The following is a 21307-nucleotide window of genomic DNA, read 5'->3' as shown; positions in this document are numbered from 1 at the left end:
TCAGCGAGGTGAGGAAATTGTTTGAAGGCTTTCCTTAGGTTGAGAGTCTAGGCTGGAAGCAATGAAGACCCATGCTAGCGGTGGTAGCTATGGAGACGGTGACACATGAAAGATGTTGATACAATTGGGTTACAGAGAACTTGGGATTGATCAACCACAGAGGAAGAGTAAGCCAGGTTCACGGATATGGAAAAATGGAGAGGTGTTGGTATGAAGGGACTGAGTTTAGCATAGGATACATTTGTCAAGACTGAGATGCCTGTAGAAGAACCAGACTGTTGGATGATAAACAGCTGTAGAAGAGTAGTTCAAAAAATGCATGAAAAAATAAAAGGTAAGTTTGCTCATAGTTTTCCAACTTTACACTTCTCATACTATACACTGAAACTTGGAACAAGAATAGGGGTTGAAGTGGGATTGTTCCATCAGCACATAGATTGTTTCAGAGCAGAGGGAGCAGTTGAAGTTTACCGGGTAGAGTGTGTTGATGGAGAAGAAAAGATAGCCAGAAGAGAACCCTGAGAGTTTCAGCATGCCAATGATGGACCCAACAAGAGGCGTCCACAGTGAGCGGGGAGGCCCTGGAGGCGAAGAGTAAAGCCCATAGGACTGCGCTACCTGGAGGCTAGGAAAGAGAGCGCTGCACTGCAAGCAGGAGGGAAGGAGTGGGGGCACAAGGACCACCGGGAAGACAGCAGAGGGAAGGGCTGGGAGGGTTCTGGTAGACTTAGCAATTAAAAGGCGGCTCAGGACCTAGGCCAGGCAGGTGTCCACGGAGTGATGGGTACAGGTGCCAGATTGCAGTGGGCTGGGGAGGCATTCAGGGAAGTATGGCAATGACCAGAGACAGCTTTCAGGAAAATGGGCTGCATGCTCGTAACTTCCCTCCGGAAGATAACATACTTTGTAGTCTTTCTTTGTATTAAGACGTGTATATTTTTGTTTTGATCTTTTCATTTCATTTGTTTCTGATCTCTCTCTTTTTTAAACTTGTGTTTGTTTTTCATTTGTTCGAAAGGCAGACAGACCTAGAGAGAAAGAGGTTTTCCATCCATTGGTTTACTCTCCAGATTTCTGTAACAGCTAGGGCTGAGCCTGGACAAAGCCAAGAGCCCAGAAATCAGTGCAGGTTTCCAATGCAATTGGCAGGGATCCCAGTACCTGCTGTACATGAAGTGTGTGTCAACAGGAGGCTAAAGTAGGAAAAGAATAGCTGAAATAACAGGCACCCCTGTACAGGGTGCAGGAATCCCAAGTGGGTACCTAGCTTATTTATTTTACTTGAAAGCCAGAGTTACAGAGAGAAAGAACTCCTCCATGTGCTGGTTCACCCCTAAAGTGGCCCTACAGGCCAGAGCTGGACTGAACTGAAGCCGTGAACCGGGTGCTTCCTCCAGGTCTCCCACACGGGTGCAGGAGCCCAAGGCCCTGAGCCATCCTCCACTACTTTCCCAGGCCACTGGTGCTTTTGGTTTAGGAAGGTTACTATTGATTCAATGTTTTAATGACTGCAAACCTATTCAGATAGTCTTTTGTGATTGTGTAAGTTTCAACAGGTTATATCATTCAAGGAATCAATCCATTTCATCTAGGTTGTCAAATATGTAGACCAAGTTGTTCACTTTTTCCCTTATTATCCTCTCACTTTTTGAAAGATTTATCCATCTGAAAGGCAGAGTGATGCAGAAGGAGAGAAGAAAAGATCACCCATCTGCTGGTTCATTCCCCAGTGGCGTGGTAACCAGACGTGGGCCAGGTCAAAGCCAGAAGCTCCCCCGGGATCGCCCACATGGGTGGCAGGGACCCAAGCACCTGAGCCACCATCTTGTACCTGGAAGGTGCATTAGCGGGGAGCCAGATCTCAAGTGGAGTAACTGCAGTTCAAACAAGCACTTTGTCTCATGTGACATGCAGTAGTATAATCCACCGAGACACTTTATCCTTCCCCCTCTTTGTTTTCTAATACAGGAATTGATCACTGTAAATTCTCTCCCTATGGGGCTTTTTTTTCTATCATACATTTTGATAGGTTGTAGTTTGTTTAAATCACTATTTATTTGAAAGGCAAAGAGACAGAAGTCTTCCATTTGCCTGTACTTCTGTTTGCCTGCAACAGCTGGGACTGAGCCAGGCCAAAGCTGGGAGCCTGGGTCCCTAACCAGTTCTTCTTCATGGGTGGCAGGGATCCAACCACGTGAGCCATCACCTGCCTTCTACAGGGGTGCAAACGCCAGAGGCTGAAAGCAAGGGTGAGCCGGATTTACCCCAAGCACTCTGATGTGGAATGAAGGCCTTGACCCCAGCCTTGACCCCAAGCACTCTGATGTGGGATGCAGGCATCAGAAACAGCGTTGCAGCCACCACACCAAATGCACGCCCCAAGAAGCTGCATTCATATTGAAATTTCTCTTGAGATTTCTTTGACTGCTGTGTTATTTAGAACTGTGTTGCTTAATTTTAGAGTGTTGGGAATATTTATGCTTTGTTATTAATTTCTATTTCAAATTCATTGAGCTCTGAGAACAGATAGGGTGTGGCTCCTATTTCAGTTTTGCTCAGTTTTGTGGCCCAGAGTGTGATCCCTTGTGACAGATGCTGCATGGGAACTTCCACAGGTTGTGTGATCAGCTGCTGTGGATGAAGTAGTCTGTAGATATCACTCACATCAAGTTGGTTGATGGTATTGCTGGGGTAGACTAGAACCCCGCAGATGTTCCACCTGCTGGATGTGGCCATTTCTGGTAGACTGGTGCTAAGATCTGTTTGAATGGATTCAAGAGTGGGTATTTGGGGCCCGGCGGCGTGGCCTAGCGGCTAAAGTCCTTGCCTTGAACACCCCGGGATCCCATATGGGCGCCGGTTCTAATCCCGGCAGCTCCACTTCCTCTCTATCTCTCCTCCTCTCTGTATATCTGACTTTGTAATAAAAATAAAATAAATCTTAAAAAAATAAATAAATAAATCTTTAAAAAAAAAAAGAGTGGGTATTTGGTAGGGCCATTAAGATGCCAACTTGGGGGCCCGGTGCCATGGCCTAGTGGTTAAAGTCCTTGCCTTGCACACCCAAGATCCCATATGGGCGCCAGTTCTAATCCCAGCGGCCTTGCTTTCCCATCCTGCTCCCTGTTTGTGGCCTGGGAAAGCAGTTGAGGATGGCCCAATGCATTGGGACCCTACACCCGCATGGGAGAGCTGGAGAAAGTTCCTGGCTCCTGGCTTCAGATCGGCGCAGCACCGGCCGTTGTGGTCACTTGGGGAGCGAGTCATTGGACGGAAGATCTTCCTCTCTGTCTCTCCTCCTCTCTGTATATCTGACTTTGTAATGAAAATAAAATAAATCTTTAAAAAAAAAAAAAGATGCCAACTTGGAACACTTGTGTCAAAGTGCCAGCAGTCAAGTATATCCACTTCAGTCTGAGCTTCCTGCGAATGTGCACCCAGATCAGGTGGCAGACAAACTCAAGTACTGGGGGCGCCTTCAGCCTTGCAGGTGTGGACAACCAGACCTCGGTTTCCACACAGTTGCTCTTGGTCCTATTTCTCTATCCTTGCTGGTAGCATCTGTTGCTGAAGCAGTGGAATCCAGAGACACAATGCCTGTCGGATGTGGTGTTAGCCTTACAGGCATCCACACTTACAGGGGATATGCAGTGAAAGAGAAGCGAAGGGCTGTGACTCTGAAAGGCCTCCAGTGGTGATCCTTACCCTGGAAACGGTGTGCTATTGGCTAACCCTGAGGCTCGAGGTCCAAAAGTTCTTCAAAAGTTAAGAGGGTAGTTTTCACTTTCTTTTTTTCTTTTTAAGATTTGTTTCTTTTTAAAAGGCAGGTTTACAGAAAGAAGTAGAGAAAGGTCTTCCGTTCGCTGGTTCACTCCCCAAATGACCACAATGACTGGAGCTGAGCCAATCTGAAACCAAGAGCCTCCTCTGGGTCTCCCACGTGAATGCAGGGTCCCAAGGCTTTGGGCAGTCTTTGACTGCTTTCCCAGGCCACAGACAGGGAGCTGGATGAGAAGTGAAATAGCCAGGACATGAACCGGCACCTAAATGGGATGCCAGGGCTTGATGTTGGAGGACTAGCCTGCTGAGCTACCATGGCAATCCCAGTTTTCACATTCTTGTTATTTCCCACAAACAAATGGATAGACATTCACTGAAAAAAAAAAAATACACTCTGTAATTTCTGTTTGCTGGTTTGGGAATGGCTCAAGTGGTGAGGTGGCTGAAATTTAAATCGGCTGTGGTTCATAGCTGCAGAACCCTCAAAGTACTTAGGATAGAAACAAGACTGGAACTCTGGGAAGTCATCCGTGCTCGGTTACAGTCACTGAATGGTTGAGGAGTCTTTTCTGCAGGTTTTTGGTAGTGTTTTAGCTCCCTGTGGATGACCAAATTGAACTTAGATATTAAACTGTCAACCAAAAAGTGAAAATCTTGTCTTTGGGGAATAGAAGTTCAAAAAGTGTATTCAACAGCTGTAATATTGAAATAGAGAAGAGATTTAATGTAGCAATAACATTTTGAAGATGTATGTCCATTAGCTGAATAAGATTCTTATGGTGAAAAAAATACTGTTAAATACTGTTTTTATTATTATTATTATTATTATTATTATTATTATTATTTGAAAGGCAGAGAGAGTTAAAGAGAGAAGAGACAGAGAGAGATCTTCATCCACTGGTTCACTCCCCACATGGCTATAATGACCAGAGCTGGACTGATCTGAAGCCAGGAGCTTCTTCCAGGTCTCCCACATGGATGCAAAGGCCTAAGTCTTTGGGCCATCCTCTGCTGCTTTCTCAGGCCACTAGCAGCAGGAAGCTGGGTTGGATGTGGAGCATCCAGGACTCAAACCAACACCCGTATGGGATGCTGGCACTACAGGTGCAGATGTGAGGTGTTACACCATCATGCCAGCCCTGAAATAGTTTTATCTTCATTTTCTTAAGATCAAAAACTATACTATATACTATATACTATAGTGTACATACTATATACTATATACTATGTACACTGTACTATGAAGTAATAAGAGCAGAGATAATTAAATAAAGGTCATTTGCAAGCTGTGTATCACCTTAAAATGCATTACAGAGATACCAGATTTTTTTTTCCTTAGAGCTAAATGGGCCTTGTTATTCTTAGATGTCATCTGGTTTGTCTTCCTCGTTTGTAGGACAACAACACACAAGAGTTCAACCAGCAGATTAATTTTTCTAAATGTATTTACCCTAGCTAAATGTACATGATCCTACATTTCCTGTTTTCTCACCACCCAATGTTGACACAACAGCAAATAGAAACACCCTGTGGAAGTAATAAAACTTCCTGCATGCCATGTGCCCAGCAGAACAGGCAGTGCTGCCGGCAACCCTGGGGTTGGCCATGAGCCCTGGGTGGGCAGCAGTCAGGACAGCCCCTGTGAGGAAACTGAAAGTCAGGATTGTGCTGCCAGAGAGGAGGGGTAGAATTCCCGAACACAGGAACAGTTTGGGATGGAAGCCGAGTCCACACGTGGCATCTGAGTGCCTCCCATACAGGCAGCTCAGGGCAGGGCAAGGATCAAGTGTCCCCTCTGTGTCTTTGCAGAATGACCTCAAGAATGTGCAGGGCACCTTGAGATCTCTAGGGCTGCCACTTTTGCAACTCCTCTGACATGAGAAGAGAATTGTGGGCTAGAAGTTTGGTTTTGTATTCTAGCCTGGAAGTGATGCCAGGCAGGCTCTAAGAGGCACAGTTGGGATTCCAAAGTCACTTACTAACACTCTCATCAGTGACATCAATTTCAACTTTCTCGGTGATATATCCACAGGCTCAGAAAATATATTTGAATCATACTCCTCCCCACCCCCACTCCCATTTCTGCTCCCAGGGCCACAAGTGGTTTGAGGCAAGTGCAGATGCCCAGGCTGTTGAGCCTTATGCTTGCCAGGCCAGGAACATTTGCAAGAAACTGTCTTCCATGGGTCCAGGGAGCCTCCTCCTCTTGCCCCGCCCCCCTTAGCTCTTTCTGACCTAATCTTATCTTTTTTTTTTTTTAAGATTGATTTATTTTTTGTAGAGACAGGTCTACAGAGAGGAGAGACAGAGAAAAAGATCTTCAATCTGCTGGTTCACTCCCCAAGTGACCTCAATGGCCAGAGCTGATCCGATCCAAACCCAGGAGCCAGGAGCTTCTCCCAGGTCTCCCATGCGGGTGCAGGGTCCCAAGGCTTTGGGCTGTCCCCGACTGCTTTCCCAGGCCACAGGCAGGGAGCTGAATGGGAAGTAGAGCAGTCGGGATTAGAACCGGCGCCCATGTGGGATCCCAGCTGTTGCAAGATGAGGATTTAGGTACTGCACCATTGAGCCATGCCTGTAATCTCATCTTTACCCCAGTCATTTGCCTTCCCCATATCCTTCCCACCTGAGTGGCTATGCCATGGTGTAGCACCTGTGAGATGCCATCACTTGCCAGCTGTTGCGTCATTGTGTACCCTGCCATGGAAGGAACCATGCTTCTTGTTAAATTTGTGACATGATTGTGCTTCCTGGAAACAGTGCAATCTAAAGTGAACACGTCACATGTGACCTGTCACCACACCCTGCAGCTCCACATGTGTTTGTGTGGAATCTCACTCCTTCCCTGGCTTGCAAACAGGGCCCCTTACATCTTATCCCCCCTAAGGCTTTGGTTACCCATGCCTTTATTTGGTCCCGAAAGAAAGACAAAGCCTGACCATTCTCGGGCAGCTCCATCTTTGGGCCTCCTCTTCCTGAAGTTGCAGCTTGGAGGTCCCTTCACATTGACAGATGACAGGACCTTGAGTTCTTGTCTTTCAGAGACTACAAATTCTTGAAAATGATAGCGTCTACAGCGTCTGTTATCATCTACCTAGTTAGCTTAAACGACCCTCTACTCTACTTAAACGACCCTCACCTCTGCCTCCACAGCTTTTGGCTCAGGGTGCCCCTGTTCTGCTCCCTCAAGGCAAGCCTTCACCAGAAAGAAGCCCCTTTCAGAGCAGCCAGGGAGCTGCAGCCACCGGTCCTGTGGCCCATGCTTGGTTCTCTGTTTTCTGTTGGAAGTGTGCTGTGTGCAAGTTCTAATTGGACAGATTCTGGAAACCAACTTGTACCCTGTTCTTAGGAATTGCACAGCCACAGCAGGAGAAATGAGTCGGATTGCCCCCTGGCATGCCAGGTGTGCAGATGGGGAACTTGGAGGCTTCTCCTATCCACCCCCCACCAGAGGAAGCACACAGTTCATCACCTGCTCTATGCCCATCCATCCAGCGTGGGCCCCCACAGGGGTGTGGTCCCTGAAGACCGCCTCAGTTGGCCAGGCCCTGTTTGATTTATGGTCCTAGCATGAGTACCCAGCATATTTCTGACATATTTACAGTGCTGCTTTTCATTAAGCCATCATCTCCGCTTAGATGACTACCATGCCAGCAGCTAGCACATGCCAGCCAGGCCCTCAAAAAACAAAACAAAACAAAACACAGTCCACTGTTGAAGGGGACTGCTTGTGGCCATTTCCGGAGGGGATTTATTCTTCCCAGCCAGGCTGAGAGGTTTGTGCTTTCCTATGTCAGCTTCCAGGACATATGAAGTTGACAGTCCCTGAAGTCTCTTGACCCTATTTTAGCTCTTTAAGCTCAAAACATGTCTAATCAGGAGAGGGTGTGATGGTGCAGGAGGTTCCGCTGCACCTGAAACAGCCAAATCCCACGTAAGGGAGTCCCAGGTCCTTTGCTCCCACTCCAGCTTCCTGCATGTGCTCCTGGGAGGCAGCAGATGATGGCCTCAGTGCCTGGGTCCCTGCCAACCACAAGAGAAACCCAATAGTGTGCTGGGTTCCTGGCTTCCAACCGGCGCAGTCCCAGCCCCGACTGTTTCAGGCATTTAGGGAATGAACCAGTGGATGGAATATCTCACCGTCTATTTCTCTCTGTCACTTTCAGATAGATAGATAGATAGATAAACAAACAAATAAATAAATAATTTTTTTAAGTAAGAAGGAAGAATATGTTTTGTCTTCAGCGTACTCCTTGCTTTCCTGTCTATCAGACCTACCTTCCACAGTGGACTTGCCTAGCAGACTCATGAAAGGTATGTGTCGTTGTCGTACACTGCCATAAAGGCACATCTGCTTCCACAGTACAGTGCAAGAGGGGCTTTAGATCTCACTTGGACTGTGACAGGCACTGACAATGTGTGGTTCCTCATTCACCTTTGAAAACATGATTCAGTAGGATCTGGCCGGGGTTCGGATATTTTTGGACCTAGTACCCACAAGTGTATTCCTTCCAAAGCACAATGATTCCTTCCAAAGCACAGTCTGTAGAAGAAAGTGAGGATTCAGCCTTAAAAGACAGACCAAGTCCCTTAAAGGGACTGGCGGTACAGCTTTCTGCCTCTGCCTCCAATCCAGCCTAGTCCCTGCCGGGCCCCAGCCCTGGCTGATGCAGGCATGTGGAGAGTGAACAGTGGACTGAAGACTTCTCTCTCTCTCGCTCACAAGTCTCTATGGCTCTGCATTCCAAATAAATCAAAAGAAAATATAAACTTGTAAAACAGAATTTGTTTTGGGGTGGTCGGGTGAAGCGTTTGAGCTGTGGCATGTGTGTGGCTGCGTCCTGCCACTGCATCTGTGCAGGACGGTTCTGAGTGGTGTGCTTTGTCTCTAGGTGGACGGTCATTCAGGAGCACAGAAAAGGCCTGCTGCCAAACAGCTCACTAAAGGAGCCTTGTGAGTCACCTTGCAATAACAAATCGGGTTTGAATGTTTCTCTCGTTTTCCTAAACTTTAATACATATACTCCCCGGAAGTCAGTATGTTAACCTGTCCTAAAAACACACTCTGAAAATTGTTTCCTCAAGTTTGTTTTCAGTAAGACCCGTACAGGCACCAAAAGTGGTTTGAGCCTCCCGTTTGCTCTCTTATTAAGGAGAGCACTTTGACTTTTTCACCGTCAAAGGGTCTCTGCAGAGAAACATGGTTTGATAAACTCCTGTGATCAGGACAAAAAAAAAAATGTTTGCATGAGTTGACTTGGCCAGTCATCGGGCAGCCTGGCCCATGTGAGTGCCTTGTGAGAATGGGCAGGCCATGGTCTGGGCTCACCACGGTACTCACAAGAGCAATTCAGATCCCCTATGCTATGAATAATGCCGGTACTGTCTGTGGAAGTATAGATGACTTCAAGCTTCTTACGCTAAAAGAAATGAGTCGTTTAGTTCCACTTTCCACTAACTTTGTACAGACCCCCTTGTATGGCTGTGCTTCTCTGCATGTTAAGCGAACAGCATGATTTGATGTGGCATCCTCACATGACTGTGCAGTGACATTGGCCGTGTCTCTTTCAAAGCATCCTCCAGCAGTTACAGAGGGACCAAGCCCACGCTGTGACTCCCGACAAAAGCCAGTTCCGGTCGCTAAGTGACGCAGTACAGAGGCTGCTCTCCTACCACGTGTGCCAGGGTTCCATGCCGACAGAGGAAGACCTGACAAAAGGTAAACCACCCTCACGCAAGGGGGACCCTCTGACACCAGGTGCCCCACCCCCACTACAGCCACCCCACAGTTGGGCAAGAGACACGTCACGCCAGCAGGAAGATGTGTGGTCCTCGCAGACCCAGCATGGCCCCAGTGTACACAGTATCCCAGTCTTTGTTAGCCATGTGACCTGTCCTTCTCTGAAGGGGACACCTAAACATCCGAGTGTGTTGTGGCACACTGGAGGGCTGGGCATCCGAGGACCTTAAGGCTGTCTGCATAGGTACTCCTCACAGCAGTTGGACATGATCCTTACTTTAAGGCAGGGTGTACCCCATGAGCTAGATGTGACCTGTGAGCCCCCAAAGCATTCTGAGGCTTCAAGGTGAGTTCTCAGGGCACTGACCACACTTGAGCAACTTGGTCAAGGGCAAACACAACTCACAACTCACAACTCAGCCCCTCCCAGTTCTTGGCCCTGGGCCACTGCCCTCTCCCACCCAGCACCACTGCCAAGGTCTGACCCTATTAGCATCTTCCACTGCTTTAGCCCCCTACTTCCAGACTCTGACCTCAAAGTGCATGATTTCTGGTGGTACATCAGAATGCTCCCTGGGGAGGCCGGGCAGTAGAGCCCGGGCCTGCTTTACACAGAGCCATAAAGACTGTGAAAGAATGAGTGAGAAAGTGTGAGTGCTGTGGACAATGACCAAGGATAGGCATCAGGATCGCAGGGACAGGGGACCCGGAGCACCTGACCCTGAACTGTGCCACCTGTCCCAAGCAGTTCACCTCACGGTCAGTCCCGCCTGCCAGAAGCAGGAGGAGGTTTGGGTATCTTGGCTAGCAGACACTTCCATCTGTGCACCAGTGTCTACTGCCGGCCTGTCACATAGCTAGTGGTATTGTTTTTACTGTCCTGATTAAAGTTAAAACAGATTAATGTTAAACTGGGTTTCCTACTAGTGGACAGCGAGAGAGAGCAGGAAAGAAGCATGATATGTGATTGGGGGAAAAGCAAGTCAGTAAGAGAAAATGGCCATAGACGAGACTCATGCATCTGAGGAACAGGAAGGAAGTGCTTCTCAGCCCGAGGAAGTAGAGGCCTGCTGGGTGACGGCCAGTCTCTCACCACCTCTCTCTCTCTCTCTCAAAGTGGACAATGAATTTGAAACAGTGGCCACCCAGCTCCTCAAGAGGACCCAAGCTATGCTCAACAAGTACAGGTTCCTGCTGCTCGAAGATGCCATGGTAAGAATTGTGCTGCCACTGTGCTCACATGGGCATACATCCTTCTTAACTATGTAAACAACATTAAAAATAATTTTTTTTTTAAAAAAAGGAATTGTGCTGCCAAGCATTTCTGCTTCGCAGCACTCCACAGGTCACAGCCACTGAGTCCTGGGTGATCCCTGAGCTCTGGGAACCTCGTTGTCACACCAGGACTGAAAAGGCACGGGCATACAGGTGACAGAAACATTGAACTTTACGCCAATAACAGCCCATGATGTTTGCTATGCTTTCCTGGATGAATCACTGTTAATTGGTCCCATGGTTGACTTAACATGAGGAAACAAATTTTGGCTGGCTAATAGGTTCGTGGGATTGTTAGCAGTTAGGACCCAGACAGAGTGGAATTCTGGGGGGCCAGAGCCTAATGCTGAGCCTGCCTTTCCCCAGCCCGAGATGTTGCAGAAGGCCTGGGGGCATCTGCAGTGAGAGGCAGCTGTTCAGCTGACCATCTGCAAGGATGAGCTCGTGGCAGATGGGAAAAGTCAGCCTCATTTTGTTTGAGAGGGCTCATTAACATACCACAAGATTCATGTTTCGTTTTAAATGAATGTATTTCCTGTATTGAAAAGACAGAATCATCCATCTGCTGATCTATTCTCCAAATGCTCAAAATAGCCAGGACAGGCCACACTGAAACCAAGAGCCAGGAACTTCATTTAGGTCCCCCCAGTGGCAGAGACCCCGATACTTGAGCCATCATCTGCTGCCCCCCAGGAGGGAGGAAGCAGGAAGCTGGGGGCAGGAGCAACACCGAGACTTGAAGCCAGGCACTCGGAGTGGTGTCTTTTTTTTTTTTTTTTTTTTTTAGTTTGTTTTATTTATTTGGACGGTAATGTCACAGGGAGAGAATAAGAGACAAAAAGAGAGATTATCCATCTGCTGGTCCACTCTCCAAACTGCCTCAGTAGCTAGGATGGTTCAAGGTTGGAGCCATGAGCCTGGGACTCTTAGAGTCTGCCGTGTGGCTGCAGAGGCCCAGGCACTTGTCCACCTTCCACTGGCTTCTCAGGGACCTCAGCAAAGGAGCTGGATCAGAACTGGAGCAGCTGGGCCCGGCGCAGTGGCCTAGCAGCTAAAGTCCTCACCTTCAATGCGCTGGGATCCCATATGGACGCCGGTTCTAATCCCAGCAGCCCTACTTCCCATCCAGTTCCCTGCTTGTGGCCTGGGAAAGCAGTTAAGAATGGCCCAAAGCCTTAGGACCCTGCACCCACATGGGAGAGCTGAAGGAAGTCCCTGGCTCCTGACTCTGGATCGGCACAGCACCGGCCGTTGCGGCTCACTTAGGGAGTGAACCAGCAGATGAAAGATCTTCCTCTCTGTCTCTCCTCCTCTCTGTATATCTGACTTTCCAATAAAAATAAAACAAATCTTTAAAAATAAGAAGAAGTGGAGCAGCTGAGAGGCAAGCACCACACAGGGCCGCTGGGCCATAACACAGGCCCCTAAAGTGGTGTGCACCTGCTCAGCTTCATGTTTGTTTTCTAATATTTTTTACTTTCATTTTAGTTGGAATGCAGAAAAAGATAAGAGACAGAGTCTGTCAGAGAGAAACCTTTCACTTGGTAGTTTCATTCTCCAGTTGGTTGCCTGCAACAGCAGGACTGGGCTGGGCTGAACTTCAGGAGTCCAGATGTGAGTCCACTTCTCCTACGCGTATAGCAGGGACCAGATGCACCTGCTGCTTCACAGAAAGTTGAACCCGGGCCTGGTGTGATAGCATAGTGGCTGAAGTTCTTGCCTTGAATGCACCAGGATCCCATATGGGTGCCAGTTCTAATCCCAGCAACCCCACTTCCCATCCAGCTCTTGCTTGTGGCCTGGGAAAGCAGTCAAGGACGGCTTTGGGACCCTGCACACACGTGGGAGACCCAGAAAAGCTCCGGCCTCCTGGCTTCAGATTGGCTCAGCTCCAGCCATTGCAACCATTGGGAAGTGAACCAGCAGATGGAAGATCTGCCTCTCTGTCTCTCTTCTCTGTATATCTGCCTTTCCAATTAAAAATAAATAAATCTTAAAACAGAAAGAAAGAAAAGAAAGAAAGTTGAACCCAGGAAAGGAAACAAGACTTAAAGCAGGAACTCCAATATGTGGTTGTCCCAAGTTGCATCTTAACCACTAGGCCAAACATCCACCCTCATGTTTAAGTTTCAAGTGTACAACTGGATGGCTTTTATGATTCTCAGCAATGGCTTATCATTTACACAACCATCACCACTGTCTACCTTCAAACATACTCCTCACCCCAATAAAAATGAAAATCAGTTTTGAAACCTGAATTAGAGAAAAGAGGAAGACATCTCAGGAAATAACATAGATCAACCTATTCTGTGGTTTTAGAAACAGTTCTAAATCATGTACACTTATACCTATAAATTAGTCTCTTAAAGTCTTTTTTAATTTGAGCTCAACTTGAAAGGTGCACCTTCGAAAATGGGTTGGACTACATGACACACTTAGATAATTTGGTGTCGGGGGGGTGTGTGTGTGCATATGTATTTAAATACATACACTGGGACTGGGAGTCTGGCATAGCGGTCAAGATACCTCTTGGGATGCCCTCATTCCATGTCACAGTGCTTGGCTTCTGGTCCCAGCTCCACTTCTGATTCCAGCTTCCTGCAAATGTGCACCAAGGCAACTCCTTGGGAAACCTGAATTGAGTTCTGGGCTCCAGAGGTTGGTCTGGCCCAGCCCCAACCTGTGGGATTTGGGGAGAGCTGGAGTGAACCAAGAAGTGAAAGATTTGTCTCTCTCTTTCTCTTTCTCTTTTTCTTTTTGTGTCTGTCCTTCTCACTCCTGCTCTGCCTTTTAAATAAGTCTTAAAATACATTTTTTTGAAAACTTAGTGTGAATCTTAAAAAAACCCAGATATTTATTTGAGATTGTGCCACCAAAGTATGTAATGGTTGTTACCATATGTTCAACCATTCCCGAACCTTCAGAAAAGGCCAGCTCCATCATTTGTAAAGAAAGGGCTAGGGCCCGGCGGCGTGGCCTAGTGGCTAAAGTTCTCGCCTTGAACACACCGGGATCCCATATGGGCGCCGGTTCTAATCCCGGCAGCTCCACTTCCCATCCAGCTCCCTGCTTGTGGCCTGGGAAGGCAGTCGAGGACGGCCCAAAGCTTTGGGACCCTGCACCCGCGTGGAAGACCCAGAAGAGGTTCCTGGTTCCCGGCTTCGGATCGGCGCGCACCGACTGTTGCGGCTCACTTGGGGAGTGAATCATCGGATGGAAGATCTTCCTCTCTGTCGCTCCTCCTCTATGTATATCTGACTTTGTAATAAAAATAAATACATCTTAAAAAAAAAAAAAAAAAAAAGAAAGGGCTACACACTTGACCCAATGCTATAGAATATTTTGATTCTATACAGCAAAGCATTAATAGAAAGGAAACACGATTTAGAGCATAGCAGGATACAGAGGGTATCAAGCAGAATAAAGACCCGTAAATGAATGCTCACATACACAGTCTCTGATGTCCAACAGGTGGGCAGGTGCTGCCTCCAGGGAGAGGCACTGCCTGGCGGTATCCAGGGGAGGCAGAGAAGGGAAACGTGCTTTCCTATGCCCTATGGTCCCTTCGAGAATGTTGAGACAATGCGTAAATTACCTCTCTCAAAAAGCTGAAGTTTTTTTTTTGAAGATTTATTTATTTATTTTAAAGATTTTTTTTTTAAGATGTATTTATTTTATCACAAAGTCAGATATACATAGAGGAGGAGAGACAGAGAGGAAGATCTTCCATCCAATGATTCACTCCCCAAGTGAGCCGCAACAGTCGGTGCGCGCCGATCCGAAGCCGGGAACCTGGAACCTCTTCCGGGTCTCCCACGTGGGTGCAGGGTCCCAATGCACTGGGCTGTCCTCGACTGCTTTCCCAGGCCACAAGCAGGGAGCTGGATGGGAAGTGTAGCTGCCGGGATTAGAACCGGTGCCCATATGGGATCCCGGGGCTTTCAAGGTGAAGACTTAAGCCACTAGGCCACCGTGCCGGGCCCAAAAAACTGAAGTTTTAAAAAAATGCATCATGTGTAACTAAGGTCAGTGGGGCAAGATGGGGTGTGGCCGACATAGTGCAGTGTTCCTGAAATGAGGCGTCTCTCCATTTCAGCGGATCAACCCCTCTGCAGAGATGGTGATGATCGATCGAATGTTCAACCAGGAGGAAAGGGCGTCCCTGTCCCGAGACAAGCGTCTGGCACTCGTGGACCCCGGTGAGCAGGGAGGGAATGCTGCGGGGGCCGGGGACGTGGTCATGGGAGCTGACTGGTGGGGGAGAGACTTGAGGGTAGAATAGAAATTCTGAGTGGGCACAGGCGGGCCCCAGAGTTGAGAGCAGAACACCAATACCTTACAAGATCCAGAAAGGAACTGTACATCCAGGTAAGAGATTCTTTACCCACTGTGAACTTAGAACGGTCCCTTCTGATCATTCATAGAATGACAGAAACACTTGCACCTTGGCATGTCAGCAGGTGGCCGGCTGTGCACAAGGTACAGCTGGAGAAGGCGACAGTAAAGCCAGGCCTGGCCACAGCCTGGCCAACTGGCAGGTTCCTGGCCCCAGCGTCCTGCCAGCTGCATGTGTCTTTAATTGCTTCATTTTCTGCCTGGTAACAATGAGTTCTGGTTAGTTTTTCACAGACTCTTGGACAGTTTAGATTGAGTAACATTGTTGTTATTCACAAAGTAGGAATTGTGCCCCTGTGTCACCATCTTAGCAGAGGAATGCATTCATTTCTCCAGGTTTCCCTCCAGTTCCACCTCTTGTTTGCATGCTGCATTTTGGTGGGGGGGTGGGCGGAGAGGGTGTTCCCGTACTTGGTATGATTTTGTATTCTAATTTCCTTTCCTGTAATGTATCTGAAGCTTTTACCATGCTGCTGTAATCATCATAACAACATCCTCCAGAGTTTAAAATAAGAGCTTGATGATTTATTTCTTTCCCTTACTATTGAAGTAATGAGCATGGCTTCAGCCGTTCCTCTAATATCTTTTCTGGTACTTAAATATAAAACTGCTGCCTTGTGTTTGATGTGACTTAGAAAATTTACAAATGAATTTGAGTGGCCCTCAAAAAGCTCGTGGAGAATACAGGTTTTGAGAAAAAAACAACAACAACATGAATTTCACAAATTTGGCTTCAAATTATCTTTCAATTTCATTTTTCCATAAACCTTTTAAAGTACATTTATATATCTGAAAGAAATGATGACACGGGCAGAGAGAGCTTCCTCCTCCTGTTTATTTCCCAGCAGTCAGGGCTGGGCCAGGCTGAAGCCAGGAGCCAGGAGCCAGGAGCCAGGAGCACCATTCAGGGCTCCTGTATGGGGGTGGGGGCAGGGGCCCAAGTTCCCGAGCCATTATCAGCTGCCTCCCTGAACGCATTAGTAGGGAGCTGACCAGAAGTGGACCAGGGGCCCATGCTCTTGGCTCTGGAATCTTTAGTGGTCACAGATCCAAATCCTGGCTGCTCCACTTCCCATCCAGCTCCCTGCTAATGTGCCTGGGAAAGCAGCAGAGGATGGCCCAAGCCCTGAGGCCCCTGCATTCATGTGGGAGACCTGTAAGAAGCTCCGGGTCCAGACTGCTAGCTCTGGCTGTTGCAGCCATTTGGGGAGTGAACCAGCAGATGGGAGATCTTTCTGCCTGTCAAATAAATCAGTAAATCTTAATTTAAACAAACAAATAACAACAAAAGTGGAGCAGCCGGGACTTGAGCCAGCACTCAGATACCAGTGCCACAACTTCCTCTGTGAACTCTGAAGTCTCCTTATATACACCCTTGTACTCAGTCTAAAGGGCGACTCTAAAGGAAGGATCATGTACTTATTATTAGCAGGATACTCAAATAGTTCCCCCCAAAGGAAAATAATAATATCAGGTGCGTTTCTGGCCCTTTGCTTAGAACCGACTCCCTGACCGCCTTGGGTCAGCTAGCTAGCTGGCTTACAGATCATCTTTCCCTGGGTCTGGCCCCCTAGACGCGAGTGCCACAGGGGGTTGGGAAGGGAGCTGCCCTGACCTCTGGAAGCTGAATGTGGTTGTTTTAAATTACAAGGCTGTATTCCCTGGAGCTCCTCTGTTGAACTTGGTGGACACTTTGTTCCTGTTGGCCACACACAGACCCTGTGTGGTCTTCCAGAGGTCATCAAAGCCACCTTTCATTGCCCTCACTTGGCAGCAGGCTGTCTGCCTCTGTCCACAGTCCACACTTTCGGTGGCCCACACCCTCAGGGACTTCCTCACCCCCAGCCCAGCTTGCTCTGGGCTGCTGAGCATCCATCCTGTGGGCTGGGCTCAGAGACCCTGGGTCCTTCACACAGGCCTGGAGGGACGAATGCAAGCTCCAGGGCCCTGTGCCAAAGGGGCCGTGGGGGACCTGACATTCCGAGGGGACTAACGCTGGACACCCCAGGGGAAGCCGCGCATGGGTGCCGGGCTGCCTTCCTCCTCATGGCGCTCTCTGTTCCCCTTTCCAGAGGGTTTCCAAGCCGACTTCTGCTGCGCCTTCCAGCCTGACCAGGCTGCTCGCGAGCCCCAGCCCTGCAGGAGCGAGCCGCACGGCAGCCGATCTGCCAGCTCCGCGCACCCGACGGCCAGGGCGCACTGCAGGGACCGAGCCAAAGCCGGCGCGGCCGAGCCGGCGACTCCGGACCAGTTTCCTCTAGTGCCTAATCACATCGTGGTCTCCGCGGAAGGAAACATTTCCAAAAAATCCGAAGGCCTCGGCCGAGCCCTAAAGTTGGACAAAGCGGGCTCGGTTCCGTACCGGAGCCCTGCAGACGAGAAAGCCGCCCAGAGAGAGCCCACCAAGACCCGCGAGGGCTCGCCAGGCCCCGAGGGGCTCCACCGACCATCCTGCAGGCCGGAGCTCGCTGGCGTCCTGGGAGAGCCGCCCGCCGAGTCTCCGGGGAGCAATTCCTTCCCGGACAGAACCTTGAGGCGTTCCCCGCAGAGCGATGCGCTGCACACGGACATCCTGAAAGGGTCCGGTGAGCCGCAGCCGGAGCTGCAGCTCACCAAGAGCCTGGAGACGACGTTTAAAAATATCTTGGAACTGAAAAAGGCCAGCCGGCAACCCCAGAGCGAGCCCGCCGCCGGCAGCGGCTCGGTCGACTTAGATTTCCCCAACTTCTCCCCGATGGCCTCGCAGGACAACTGCCTGGAAAAGTTCATCCCGGACCACAGCGAGGGCGTGGTGGAAACTGACTCCATTTTAGAAGCAGCTGTAAATAGTATCCTAGAGTGTTAATAGCAACCGCACCCCCTGCCCCCACCTGCCGCCAGCCCCGGAGTTCTTCCCTCCCTGACAAGCGGATGGAATGGCCCTGTCTGCAGCCCGCTCCATCTGTCATCACGCCTCGTTCTCTCAGCCTGTTCCGTGTTGAAGAGCAATACTCCGCGGTCACAAGGAGCCCCTCTAGCGAAACTAACCCTCCTTAGCAAGCAGTCTGACAGGCCCGACACCTTGCGAGTGTTAGCCAAGTGCTTATGGTCATTTTTAAAATTTGTTTTAAAATTATTATTTTTTTAACCACTGTAACTCAATGAAACCACAGTATGCCTGACCCTGGGTAAGATTCTGACAATCATAAGTCATTTGAAAAATAGAATTATTAAAGAAAATCAAAGAGGACTGAGAGAAGCTACTTTTTAACAACAAAAATTCCACTAATCTCTTCAAATTTAGTATTTTTTTTTTTGTGGTTTTTCAGTTTTGTTTGATCATTTTGAGGGTTTATTTTCTTTTATTTTGTTCTTCACTGGGGGAAGACCAGGTGATTCTCCTCCCCCGACACCCCCAGTCCCCCGTGTCCCACCATCCCTGAGCAGTCTGCTACTGGCCGCCCTGCAGGCTCCTCAGCCCTGGTGGGGGAAGCTGGGGGTCCCCCAGGAGGGCAGTCCTGCTGCTGTGCTATCCCAGAGCGAGAGCCACGCTTCTCCACGGCCCTGAGCCCACCTCTGCCCAGGGAGTGCCCCTGCTCAGTGCCACCAGTGGGACTTGAGGTCACTTCCCCAGGCTAAAATAAAGATGAATGAAATAAGTGTCGTGGCGCAGCGTGGAGGGGAGTGGCAGGGGAGAGCCGGGAAGATTCTGATGTGTGTATATGTACAAGCAGACGTATGTGAGCTGTTGAGACAAAACCCAAGTGTTGCATTCTGTAATTGGGTGTAGTCAACATATGATGTACGTTTCTGTTGGTTGCTAGGTTCTGTTTGCGCTCCTCTCTCTCTCTGTCTCTCTCTCCCCCCACCCACCCTCTCCCACAACAACCAGCCCAGACTCAAAAGCACTTTGATCAGAAAGCTATGTCGCAATGTTTCAGTTCAAACTTGCCAGGGACTTTGGCCTTGTTGATGCTCCTGGTTGTCTGAGAACAGCAGCCACCCCGGCAGCAGCAAACATTACCAAAACACAGACAAACCAAAAGTAGCCGGCCAGCCCACACCGTGGAAGGGAAGTCTTTTAGACCCACGCTTCCGCCAACGGTTACGTTCTGGAAGGGTTCATAGCACTGAGCCCTGTTCCTAATCGTGAACTTGACTGATTGCTTCCTTCCTTCCTTCCTTCCTTCCTTTCTGTCAGGGAGCTTTCCCCATGTTCTTAGAATCCTGCCCCAGCTCATCCCATTTCGGCTCACACTTCTGCGCTCACTGCTGCTGTAGCTGTCACTTGCCCCTGGTCTTGTGGAGAGCTACCTAACGGGGTAGGTAGGTAGGTAGGTAGGTCCTGGTGTCCCGCATGTTTCCTCCTTCCACAAACGTGTGGGTGTGTCTGGGCTGTGCAGACCCGGAGATCACTCCAGCTGCTGGGAGGATACACTCGCTGTCCCTCTCACCCACCCTGCCGGTCTGCCTGGCATTTGAAGTGCACCAACTGGTCTCCATGTTGATTTGTTGCCAGGATCTAGGAGCAACCCCTATTGTCACTGTGTTGGGCATTTCTCTTCCTGATCTGCCTTCGATGGAAAGCAAGCTTCTGGTTGTTAGAAAACAGATGGCCACAAAAGCCTGTATCCTCCCGGCTCCTCTCATGCACAGGCCCAGTGAGCTGGCCAGTCCACACTGTGGCCATGTGCCTGGCCAACAGCTCCCACAAAGTCTGGGCATTTCAAGGTCGTCATTGTCTCCTTGTTTGTGCCAATGTCCCAAGCCGCAGGTTTCCCCTTGATCCTATATTGTAACATATTAGATAAGTTGGTATTGCCAGTTTTGGGTGACCCTTGGGTGACACCCTGCCCTACGCCCCGTGATTTCACATGCTCGCTCTCAGAGCTCCAGGCTCCCCTAATTCCTGGTAAGACCTAATGATGGCTCCTCCTGATCAAATTTTTCTCATTGTGGAACTGTATGCCCAGAACCTTCCCATGGGCTGCTTGTGAATTAATTGCTGAAAATCAGTGGAAATTCTTAATAGACAAGATGAGATTGATGTACAATTGTCATTTTGTTCCTAGCCCTGCCCTGCCTCCCCACCCCTCGCCCCTGCTTTTCTATATGCCATCTTGACAGGGTTCCTGTACCCAACACTTGTCTAGCAAATGGAGAGCCTAATTTACCAAAATGAAACTTGTAAATTTTCGTGTCCTTGTGTGTAAGTTTACTTTTTATGCAGGAAAGACTCTAGATGATGACAAATGAAGGTTACAAAATGTGTTTTACTCCTGTGATTAGGTTATGCGCACATGGGTCATGGCTCGCATGTGGAGCGCCCTCTGGTGGAGGCTGAGAGCTCAGCCTTGGATGGTCAGCATCCAGTTGTTCAGGTTCATTAGTCAAAAGTTAAGTTTTAAAACTCTTTGTACTCTGTAACAACAACAAAAAAATCATTTTATTTCTCTCTCCTTTTTTCTGTTTTTGATGTTGTGGAAAAGTGTGAATTTGTTATTAAGTATTTGATTTTTCTGTGTCCTTAAGTACTGCCGAAAGATAAAGAAAAATTTAAACTGGTAATTACGAAAAAAAAAACTATTTGAGCTCTGAAAAATTTAGTAGACTCTGTTAGATTAGGGAGGCCTTACAGACTGACTTACATAAGAGGACGCGTCCCTCGCCATCAGTGTGGTGTGGGCTTATTGGCTTCAATACCTTCATTTGTATAGTATGTCTCACTTGAAATTGCTTTGTATACATTTTGTAAAAATATTTATAAAATGTTTTGTAAAAAAAAAAGTATAACAAATTGCAGTTTATTTTGTTATGTTGGATAAATACTGTTAAAAAAAAAAAAAAAAGAAAGAAACCAGTCAGTAACTATATTGTTAATCCATGGTTAGGAAAATGTTTAGTTGGAGATTACAAAATGAACCAACCATTGCAATACAGCCAAAGATTTGGGAAAATGCGTAACTGTGATTGTCTTGATTTTGCAAGGAGAAATGGCTGCTTGGCCCAGAAGATCCGGGTAAGTGTGACATGGGAAGTCCATCTCAGCGTAAATACCATCACCCAAAAGTAGCACAGTGGGTGAGGCAACCGCATGCTAAATCCAGTGCTGGGTCCCTGGCTGGACGGAGTGGGCTC

General features: G+C 48.4%; 1 protein-coding gene across 5 annotated transcripts in view; it reads left to right on the top strand.

Moving 5' to 3' along the window:
• Window positions 1-18419, top strand: part of BICRAL (BICRA like chromatin remodeling complex associated protein) — a 102140-nt gene extending 83721 nt beyond the window's left edge. For all 5 annotated transcript variants that reach the window (XM_058662673.1, XM_058662678.1, XM_058662664.1 and 2 more), the window contains 5 exons: window positions 8673-8734; window positions 9354-9499; window positions 10638-10732; window positions 14892-14994; window positions 17263-18419. In XM_058662673.1, coding sequence (XP_058518656.1) covers window positions 8673-8734; window positions 9354-9499; window positions 10638-10732; window positions 14892-14994; window positions 17263-18035 — 1179 coding nt within the window. In that variant the 3' untranslated portion in view covers window positions 18036-18419. The remainder of the gene's footprint in view (window positions 1-8672; window positions 8735-9353; window positions 9500-10637; window positions 10733-14891; window positions 14995-17262) is intronic.
• The last annotated feature ends 2888 nt before the right edge of the window (window positions 18420-21307 follow it).

This window comes from Ochotona princeps, chromosome 1 (assembly GCF_030435755.1).
Source record: "Ochotona princeps isolate mOchPri1 chromosome 1, mOchPri1.hap1, whole genome shotgun sequence".
Taxonomy (NCBI): domain Eukaryota; kingdom Metazoa; phylum Chordata; class Mammalia; order Lagomorpha; family Ochotonidae; genus Ochotona; species Ochotona princeps.
This window is presented reverse-complemented; position numbering and strand designations above follow the sequence as displayed.